Source organism: Diadema setosum, chromosome 13, assembly GCF_964275005.1.
Source record: "Diadema setosum chromosome 13, eeDiaSeto1, whole genome shotgun sequence".
Lineage (NCBI taxonomy): Eukaryota > Metazoa > Echinodermata > Echinoidea > Diadematoida > Diadematidae > Diadema > Diadema setosum.
This window is the reverse complement of record NC_092697.1, coordinates 27,200,519-27,212,003: the sequence shown is the minus strand read 5'-3', so window position 1 is coordinate 27,212,003 and position 11,485 is coordinate 27,200,519. Positions and strand designations below refer to the sequence as shown.

General features: G+C 38.0%; 1 protein-coding gene across 1 annotated transcript; it reads left to right on the top strand.

The window, feature by feature from the left end:
* Positions 1-5,636: 5,636 nt before the first annotated feature.
* Positions 5,637-10,498, top strand: LOC140236720 (large ribosomal subunit protein eL37A-like). The gene is made up of 4 exons (XM_072316644.1): positions 5,637-5,737; positions 8,365-8,500; positions 9,647-9,731; positions 10,281-10,498. The coding sequence occupies exons 1-4, from the start codon at positions 5,735-5,737 to the stop codon at positions 10,339-10,341; spliced, it is 285 nt and encodes a 94-aa protein (XP_072172745.1). The 5' UTR covers positions 5,637-5,734; the 3' UTR covers positions 10,342-10,498.
* The last annotated feature ends 987 nt before the right edge of the window (positions 10,499-11,485 follow it).

Below are 11,485 nucleotides of genomic sequence, written 5' to 3'. Positions count from 1 at the left end.
CTCAGCCACCCCCCCCCCCTCTTCCCCTGGCTGTTGCTATTTCACTCTTTTCCTTTCTTTATCCCTCTGTTGTTCCTTATCTTGTTTGATGTTGCCTCCCTATTCATCCTTTTCCTCCAATGGATGCCCCCTTGGTCCTCAGGATCATTGCTGACCCTCCTCTGCCTTTTGTCTGTCCACCATCCTGCTCTAATCCCCCTCCCCTTATCTGTTTGGCTCCTTGCCCATGACCTCTTATACACTCTCCTTTTGTTTCTTCGTTCTGTGTCCCTAGCCTGTCCCTGACTGTTCTTATTGTGTGAGGTCCTTATATATGATTGCTTTCCCTGCCTGTTTGTCATTTTGCCTCTGACAAAGATTCTGCTAGGATTGAAAGCCCAGGCCTCTTTTGACTCAATTTCTCCGGTTATAACCATATACCATCTTTGAGGTTTATATTGGTTCTGAAGAATTCCTTTAACAGTAAAACACTTCTTTATATGTGGGCCTATACATCATTCACGATATCAAAAAACAACAACAACAACATGAACAACAACAACAACAAAACAGACTTACGCCATCACATCAATACACTTGACCTTAACGGATTGAAGATCGAGACTTTGTCATTCAAACTTGAAGAACATTATCCCATTTATGTAACATATATCATGCAATCCCAATTGCGTCATCACGTCAACATTATAAAACATCAGTTGACAGCGTCGTATTTTCCTCCAAGCTCATTTCAGTTGTGCTTATTCGGGTTATGTTCATATGATTTTAAGTATGACCGAAAAAAAAAAATATATATATATATATATACGAAGCTGCAGCGATCGCATTGTATCAGTGTATTTTGCTGAGAGTGAGCTATAAAGAGAATTCCAAAAGTTCAAATTACTGAACACCAATATCCCTCTATAGATTGATAAGTCAAGAAGCATCAGTAAATAGTTATCTATCGGGAGAGAGGGAGAGAGAGAGAGTTTGACTTGAGAAGACTATAATACGAAAACATGATATATCAATCTCTACCCTAGAAACTTGCATAGACTAAAATAAATTATAATAACTAATGGTTAGTCCTTTAAAAGAAAGCACTTGCTATGCGTTTTTGTTAATTAAATTGTGATTTATTTAAATGAGATTGCAAGAAAGGAATAATTCTGAAAGTAAAACATGGCAAATAACACTCATAGTGAAAACAATGATCATGAGACACGTGTAGTTTAGCCAGCAAAGGCTAACCTAAATACACATAAAAGATGACTTGTACTTATTATAAAGAAGCAATATTTCATTTGATGTGAGTAGAACACAAGTAAAGGTCAAAATATCAAAAGAAATATTGTGTCGACCAAAAACTGGTGTGTGTGTGTGTGTGTGTGTGTGTGTGTGTGTGTGTGTGTGTGTGTATAAATTATTACATGGAGTATAAATTATTACATGGAGTTGTTTATACAAAGGAAAATCTTTTGGAGTTTGGTTTTGTCGCAAATAACCGGTGTTCTTTTTGTGAGCAATCGGTAGAAACATAATTATAAACATTTATTTTGGGATTGTGTGTATGTTAAGAATTTGTGGCAGAAAGTGATAGATAGGTTTGAGATGGCAGATCTTCGAAATATAGAGTGGAGAGGTGTTCATTTTGGTGTTATGGGAAGGGATCCAAAAGTAAAATTTTATAATACAATAATTTTCATTTTGAAATATATTATTTTTAGATCTAGGTCGGAGGGAAAAATTCCTACCTTTGAGGAAATTTGTAAAAGAATAATAAGTTTTCGGCTTTAAAAAGAAATAAGTTGGGATTACATTTGCTGAAATGGGAAAATGTTTCTGAAACAAGAGCTTAAGTATTGTTTTGTTTTGTTTTTCTTTTTTAGTACAGTGTAGTTATCAGTGGTGAAGGCATTATAATGTGTTATTGGCCGCGTGCGGGGAGGGGTAAGTTTTTGTTGGCATAAAGGTTATAGGATTTTATCAGCAGTTAGGAGTTTGATGAGTTTTGTTTGATGAATTTGAATGTGAATTTGGAGCGGTATTTGAGTGCGGGCGGACGATGCTTTTCTGCATACGGTCCATTACACGCTTGTATGTTTTACGTATCAATCAACATTTGGAAGTCGTTTTCATGAGGAAGGAAGGTGGTATCGCTTCGGGTGTGTTTGTGTGTGGGGTGTATGTGTGTGTGTTGGTGTTTAGTGTGTATGTGTGTTGGTGTTTGGTGTGTAGGCCTATGTGTGTGGTGGTTGTGGGTGTATGTGTTTGGTGGTTGTGGGTGTGGGTGTGGGGTAGGTTTTAGTGAATCGGGGTTGGTGGAGATGGGGATTTGATTTTCAATGAAATGATTTCATTCTAGTTTTGTATAACGTATTTTGTTGCTTTTTTATGTATATACTCTTGTGAGTGTGAGTAACATGATTCAGTGTCGTCAAAGAATATTTTGTGTACATGTCAATACTTTCTCGTGAAGAAATGGTCAGTAGGATTGATTTATAATCGAGTTGTTATGTTTGAAGAGGGATGATTGGCAGTATAAGTTTGTTAAACGGATTTGTGTTTTGAATGGCATTTGTACCGTTTTATGTTCATGGTACACCAAGAATGGGTTGATTTATGAATGATTTGAATGAAATCAATAAAATGTCATTGAAAAAAAAAAAAAAAAAGTGTGTGTGTGTGTGTGTGTTCATGTTGATATTTGATGAATCCTTAAGTAACTGATATTTTTCGCATACAATAGGCATTTTCCTTGACTTTTTCAAGGCTTTTGATTTATTATGATTAATCACGATATACTTATCCCATTATGGCATTCGTCGAAAAGCCTTGCAATGGTTCACGCGAGATATTTATCTAGCAAATTTCAATATGTACATGTGAACGGTTTTGATTCTTCTATGAAGAAAATCGAATGTGGCGTTCCACAAGGAAGTTTGTTAGGCCCACTGTTATTCATAGTTTACATTAATGATTTTCTTTTTTAGATCTTCAGATAAACTCTCTCTTATATCATTTGCTGATGATTCCAATCTTTTTTATTCACACCCTGATCCTAATATTTTAATTAGTATACAACAGTGAATTATGAATCAAATAATGTCGCACAATGGATATATGCAAATAGATTGTCACTGCATGAATTTTGAAAAGACAAAGTATATGTTTTTCAGTAATTCCTTAGATAGACTTCCAGGTAATGTTGTATTTGACACTACTCCCCTAGAAGAGGTTTCGTCTATAAATTTTTAGGTGTTTGTGTTGATAACAAGTTATCATGGAAGTGTCATATAAATAATATTTGTAATGTAATCGCACGTAACGTATGTATGATGAATAGATTGAAATATTACCTCCCTTCTTCTGCTTTGATGACGCTTTATTCAAGTTTGGTATTAACGTATGTAAATTATGGAATTCTTGCTTGGGGAATATAATCCAATATTCGACATTGCTAGACAAACTTTTTCTTTTGCAAAAGATGGCGCTCAGAATATTATTTTTAACCTTCATATCCGAGCACATCTGATAAGTTGTTCCCTGAACATGAAATCCTGAAAATAAAAGAGTTGTATTTCAACTTGGTCAATTTATGTTTAATTACAACTGCAACCACCTACCCAAAATATTTCACTCTTTATTTCACCGTAACATCCACGTACATAACTATCCCACGAGACAATCCAAAGAATTTCATCTTCCCTTAGTGAGAACTGTACACACTCAAAATACATTTGTTTATACTGGACCCAGATTTTAGAATAGCTTAGATAATGATTTAAAACAATCTGTTAAGTTAATTACATCCAAATATAAACTTTAAAAATATTTGCTTTCCGTTTATGAAAAAATCCGCCATGTTTCACTTGTCCTTGAGATTTTGCAGCGTGTCCACAGACCTTTCCCATTCCTTTCCTTTTCCTTTTCTTTCTCCATTCTTCCCTGCTCCTCTTTCCTTGATCTTCGTTGTCCAGTAACTGTGTGTGTACATTTTTCTTCATTTCTGTTATTTCGGGGGGGGGGGGGGTTGTTATTATTGCGGTTGTCGTTATTGTTTTGTGTGGCCGCGTGTATAATCTTCCTTTTTAGTCAATTTTCCTGGCATACACGGCAAAATAGTGTCTGTGTCATAAAATCAATGTGCTATGTTTATAGTTTATGTTTGCATTCTAAAATCATAGTAAGTATTGTTTATAGTATCAGCATCATTATATCAATGAGCAAATGTACAATATTATAGAAGAATTTAATATGAATATAAAGAGGTATAACAAATTGGTGCTGTCGTTGTTATGTTTCCAGTGTTCCACGTCTTGCAAACTTGGCTTTTAGTGGAACACCGTTTTCTATCGTTATGATTATTTACTTTGTTTCTTTTTTATGATATTATTCGTGCATATTTTACTTTATGATTATTATTGTATTATTTGAAAAAACTGCCCTTATCAGACGAATGAAAGACAAATCGACAACTTGTACCGCTTTAAATCATGTTCTCTTTTCCTTTTTTGATGATGGAAATAAATAAACTATTGAATTTGATATAAACATCGGGAAGGAATGCCGTTTTTACTATACATGGTGCAGCAGACGGAAACCAATAAAGTTATACATGACCCTATGTAGTTCTCAAAGGTATTACATTGCTACACTAACTGTTGTGTGTGTGTGTGGGGGGGGGGGGGGCAGAACAAAATATTATGCATGATGTCTTGTACGCGCTGTCTTATGCATGGATTAAAATCTAATAAGAAAATTTGCTCCTACTTCTGGAAGCTGTAGGATCAAGCCTAAATTGGGCTTGCTAATGCGACTCCTCTACATACTGTTTGATACTGTCTGTGATGATTGTTTATCATCGTTTTGTTTTGTTTTGTGTTTTATGAGAGGATGTAATTAAGTGTATTTTTCAAGCAACCCAGTGAATTCACACGAACCTTTGTGTGTGTGTGTGTGTGTGTGTGTGTGTGTGTGTGTGTGTGTGTGTGTGTGTGTAATTTTCATGTGAATTTCAAAATTCAAGTTCCGTATCCATACACTAATAATCTGTAAGAAGGAAATGTTGAGATATACATTGTAGTACTTTCGTAAAGCATGCGGGATGGTGACCTTGTGGAAACAAGAAAATGAATGACTCTCTTTTGCTCAATCGAAAAGATGACTGTCTACAAAACAACACTTGTTTTTTGGTTTTTTTTTTTTTTTAATAAATCAGGTTTATTCAAGGGATGCAGGTTCTGCTGCAGGGCTGCTGCTGCTACCATCGATCAGGGGTATGTTTCATGAAGCCACAATACAGTAGAAGACAAGTCTTTACATCAGAATTGCCAAAGTCGCTCATAATACTATGTAGTTATGAACGATTTTCAAAGAAACGTAAAATCAATTTCATGAATGTTTGTCTTCTGAGCGAAAAGTCTCTCATAAGACTTTTACGAAAATAGACCCCTGAACCACGATGGGAACAGAATATAAAATACTGTAATCAGATTACAGTATCAGCGGCTCATCAGCGGCCCATTTCATTTCTGTTACCCCCCCCCCCCCCCCGCAAAAAAAAGTATAAAAGTGATGTTTATACGTTCTTGTCGAAAAATGAAATAAAACATTGAACTGAACTGAATTGAATTGAAAACAGACCAGAAACTTTTCATGGTCAGTCGAGAGCCCTGAGCGAGAGAGGGCTCAGTCTGAAGGTAGAGCGCCAGCTGTAGTTCGCCCTTTACCAATCTGCTGCCTAACCAAAATGGTGAGCTTCACAAATCATCGAAAGCAATCTTCATAATCCTCACCTTCTAAACAAAATTCACGTATCTCTTATGTATCATTATCAATAAAAACATACGTGAGATGGATATCAACTTAAATTTTTATCGTGCGGTTCCAGTAAAAAACACAAAAAAGCATTATAAATCTATGTACAGCGTAGTCGTAGCCTAACACAGATATGATACGGAAACCCTCCGGTTGAGCCCCACCACAGTCCGTGCACACAAGATGTGTTCTCCGCTCACGCCGCACTGGCAATGATCAAATGATGATGGTTCTCAAAAAGTTGTTGAGACTCGATCTCGATATCTATATCGGTATACTCATGAAGTGGCCAAATCGTGATATCGGCGCTAGTGTACTTTCGCACCTGTTTGTCAAATGACCTCCAAACATGCACAAACTCACCTTAGTTATTCAGTAACCTTCTTGCATCTGAGCGAGATTAAAGTCCAGTAACGTTAGAAATGGAATTTTCACCATTTTGTCATTTATCTACTTCTTGGAATAATCTCGATCGCAGCTACTCGCTCAGCGATAAATGCGTTGCACAGGAGCAGACAGCGCAGCATGATGTACAAAACACACGGCAGCACAGCAGCGAGCACTGCGATTGATCTGAATGTCGCTATCTCACAGTGACCACGGCAAGTTCTTCTGTGGTGTCTTTAAAAAGAAAATACCATTTCCACCTTGGCCGATTACAAGGAAAAAACAAATTTCAGCTTTTCAACGACACCATAGAAAAAGCCGCTGTGTCGCTACATTCAGACCAATTCGTCATTGTGCTTGTGCCCCGAGCAGCAATTCCAGCGATAGCGATCAAGATTTTCCAACGATTTTCCGACACTTGTAAACGCTAAAAGTGGACTTTGGAGACTCAGATGGAAGTATTTTAGGTTACTGAAAAATCAGGGTGAGTTTGTGGTTGTTTGGAGGTCGTTTGACAAACGGGTGCGAAAGTGCACTAGCGCCGTGATATCGCCTATCGGTCCCCTCTCGTTCTGCGTGTGCGTCTCCACTATGTGCAAACAAAAGTCTGTGGAGGTTGAAAGAAGTCCCCGGCTAGCGACTATGACGAATGGCGGTGAATGGAGTGGGGACCTATTTCGCGATAATGCCCATGAAGTAGGCCCCACCACTGCCTGTTCGTTGGAATACACTTGAAATAGTCTACAGCGGCATGCCTGTTTGTAAATTAGCTACTCGTGAAAGCAGCCGGCCCCACCGTGCAGCGTTCAACGCGACGGAACATAAGCACGGTGGTGGGGCTTTCTTCCACAGTGAACATCTTTCTAACATCGTTAGATCACAGTGTTGGGTCTGTGGTCTATTTAACACATGAATGCGGCCCCACCAAACGGCATTTATGTGTGATTGATACAGTGGCTTGGCCGATATCCACAGCATACATTTGTAGCATCTTTCGTCCTTTCTCCCTCCCTGTTGACATCGTGCTTTCTTTTCTTTTTCCCCTCTTATTCTTGGAAAGACTTCCTTATGTCCCTCAACTAATTTTGACCTTAGATACAACCAAAGACGCTTAACTAATAAGACAGGAAAGTGCGCACTAATCCTGTACAAAACAAATGGACAGCGCGCGGTCCTCAAGCATATTACGCACGTCACCTGAGACGCGCTGCCTCGACGCTTGATAAACAGCAGCAGCGGCTTCAGGGACAGCGCGTCTCAGGTGATGTGTGTCTTTGCCTGAGACGCGCTGTCTTTGAAGATGTCGTTGTTTATCAAGCGTTTTGATTGTGAGATCATGTTGTTGCCAAATTTTTACCTCCACGAAATAATCCTTATTACTCTAAAATCTTGTTCTTCAAAATAATCCCATTAATCGAAAAAAAGCTACAACTATAATTTTTTAATCTTTTTAAGATAATAAAGATACCACTACCTTTGGAAATGAATGATGTTCCTAGGTGTACTGAGTTTGTACTTAGCTCTCTTTTGTATCGTCATGTAGGGTAGCCATTTGTGTCCATTTTTATTGTGCGCCTTCGTATCTTGTTATCTACTATCTTTGGATACAACCCTAACCTAACCTTGCTTGCTATTAAATGCCTGGATGCACGCGCACTGCGATGGGGCCTGTTTCACGATTTTGCCTCGATATCCTTCGGGCTATCGGGCCTAACTAACCAGTCCACCAAAATTGCATTAGTAACAGTTACTAGTTAGACTGAGAGTCTAGATCTATTTTTGAATTTCATAGAATGCTTGCTTTATTTTGTTGATATAAAAAAACAAACAAACAAACAAAACAAAACAAAACAAAACAAAACAAAACAAGATTTAGATGGATCTATGTAAAAACAGAACAAAACAAAACAAGATTTAGATGGATCTATGTAAAAAAAAAAAAAAAAAAAGAACATTGGACATGGGTCTACCCACTAAAAATCTATGATTTCTCGACATGACCGCCGTGCTCGTGCAGGATGCTTGTGGGGTATGATATTTAGATGAATTGTTCTGCAGGTACTCCAGATGGATAGAATAACAAATCACACCAATCAGCACTGTAGTGCTGACAGATAAATTTAGTACTTGACTTCGTTCTCATCATGCATTCCAATTTCTTGCTCTTGTTGACAGACGAAGGGTACTTCGAGTTTTGGTAAGCGCAAGAATAAGACCCACACCTTCTGCCGAAGGTGTGGGCGTCGCAGCTTCCATATCCAGAAGGGAGTGTGTGCCAGTTGTGGGTTCCCAGCCAAGACCATTAGGAAGTGTGAGTATAGGAAGAGAATTATCTCAGGAGTTCATTTAGCATTCTGATTTACAAAGTACTATAATACCATCACAGTAGAGAAGCTAAACAACAGAACTGTCTCTAAATGCAACACATTTTTGTGCTTTAATGTGTAAGAGAGAGAAAAAGCAATGGAGACTTAAAATATTTCCTGAAATGGAAAAACTCAACTTTTTAATGGATCATCTGATTTTCTTCAAACTGTCACTGATGTGTTCTACTGATAATGCTGCATTCACCCAATCCACATGTACATTAACATTAACTTTCCTTTGATATCAGCTGTTACAATCTACTGTATGGTGCAAAATTCATACAAAACCAACATAGTTGTAGTGAAATTCTTGTTGCAATCGAGTAATTTTGAGTGCCATTGATGAAGTAAAACACAAGAAATGTGCTTCAATTGAATGAAATGCAGATTGCTTACAAAGTTACGTGGTAGAACAAACATTTACTGAGTGTCTCTGCATGGGTAAACATCTTTCATATCAGCGTGGTCTATCCACTGTCAGTGTCACACAACTGTTTCCAAGAAGAACTTGTGTTATGTCATGTAATACGAGTTTATATTGTACCATGGATAGTGTGTGTGTGTGTGTGTGTGTGTCTGTTGCACATGCTGTGCATACAGTGTGTAATCTGAACCTGAAGAAAACAGGGGGAAAGACAAGTTGAGTGGTGCAGCATACATGCATCAGTATAGGGTAGCATCTGAGATTGAAAAGCAAGTGAACATGAAATGATGTCATGATTCACTTGCCTTCGAAATTTTGACTGTACTTTCCAGTAATGCACCCATCTTGCGCTCTCTAAATATGAAAATACAAACAACATGCCCTCTCTCTCGCCTGTAAAATTTGAATAGAATGATTGAGAAGCCAATGCATTTAACGTTGCCTTTCCTCACATGACAAGTGTACAATTTATTACCGGTAAACAAGATGCAATATAAGCAAGGTTTGCGTGTTTTCATTATAAATTTCATTTGTTCGCAAAGAAAACTGCATGTGTTCTGATTACTTGGTCATAACGGGAGAGGCCTGTATTTCATGTGTTCAAACTGTTTAAAAAACAACAATAAAATCTTTTACACTTGTAATTTGTGGTTTTGTTTGATGACAGACAACTGGAGCATGAAGGCCAAAAGGAGAAAGACCACTGGAACTGGCCGAATCAGGCACCTCCGTGCCGTCAACCGACGCTTCAAGTAAGTAGTGGACAGGTGTACACTTACTGTTTACTCAGTAACTACAAAAACGTATGTTGCTAGAAAAACAGCCAAGCCCCAGATGGCATTTTAATGACCATATTATACCCATATAATTTTACTTCTTATTGATGTTTACTGACATTTGTCTAGGTTATCTGTATTGATAGATAAGGGATGTCCAGTCTGTATTGCAGCATGATTTATGTTGCTGTGGACTGGTAGAAGAGCAAAAAGTCTTTTTTTGTTTTGTTTTTGGACCAATTATGCCATAACAGCCTGATTCAAAAGAGTGTGAAACTTGACTGGAAATATGCAACTTTTGAGTTGCGTAATAATTAGATTAAAGCATCAAAGTTTTCTTATCACATCTAAGCCTGTTTCATATTGATATCGATTTTTATATATTGATAATCATCATCCTTTATACTCTGATGGGTTGGGCAAATACTAAATTTATTTATTTTAATCTTTTGGTTAGTTGCTCTATTGTGATTGAAATTGTGTATTTACTAATGTCTGCAACATTGTCTCTGTGCACCTCTGCAGGAATGGGTTCCGTGAAGGCACGATTGCCAAGCCAAGGCCACGAGGAGCGGCCTCATCGTAGATGACAACTGTGTACTGATGTCAACAACCACACAACCATTTTTATCACAATTACTGGCTCATTCATTTGGTGGCAGCAGCAGCAGCAACATACATCAACCACAAACTCGTGATGAGACTTTTTGTCAGAAGAGTGGAATAAATCCTCAAAAAAAGTACATGATTGTCAGCTTCCTCTAGTGTCTTTAGATGAAGTCTGGTACTTTGGCCCCTCACTCACCTGGTCATCGGTATCGCATGCATGGTTTGGGGAAAGGGAGTTTTTAGGTGATCAATTCAGGGGAAAAAATCCACCAAAAAAATAATTAAATTAGGGGGTCTTTTGCAATTTTTTTTATAGTTTTCAACCCTGAACAAGCATGTAACTAAAGTAAGGTCCAGTGGTTAATGTCAACCCCTGAAAAATTCTGAAAAAGAGATACAGTGCACTCGCGTTACAACGAACATGGCTATATCGAAATTCCGGTTACAATGAAGTAAAAACTAAGGCTGTATCATTATCCGCTCTGCGTATTTTTATTGTTTATTTCTTCAGTTATAACGAAATTTCAATATAACAAATGAAAACTACTGGTCCTGAGGACTTTGTTGTAGTGGGAGTCCACTGTAGTATGGCTTCGTGGTGTTTGCCCCTTTTCTCCAGAATGTGCTTACTGTGCGCGTTTTTGCTGCAAAAGATGTCGGGTTGGCCTTTTTTTTGCAGGACATTTCGCCACATATGCCATACATGGGACATGGTGCTTGAACATATGCTAGCATTCTTCCCTTCCAAAAGCCAGTGATGGGGGTCCAAATCCTAACTCACTCCCATCTGAAAAGGGGATCTCTCTCAGAATCTGGAAGAAGCATATGTTTATGGTTGACCACCTGAGTGGGGGGATCTGGGCCCCATTTCATAAAGAGTTTATTTGATGACAACTCTTTGCTGGAATGACTATTGTCATGGTAACGACAAGAATACAGCTTCCTGATTGGCCATTTGCTGTGGAAAGTTGTCATTCCAGCAAGAGTTGTCATCCTAACATCTTTTATGAAATGGGGCCCTGGACTTGTGTTGTAAGAGTGAGAACAGTGTATATTATATAACGCCTGAAGAGATCCTTGTCATTTGATTGGTTGTTTGACATTTGATCATTTCGGCCCAT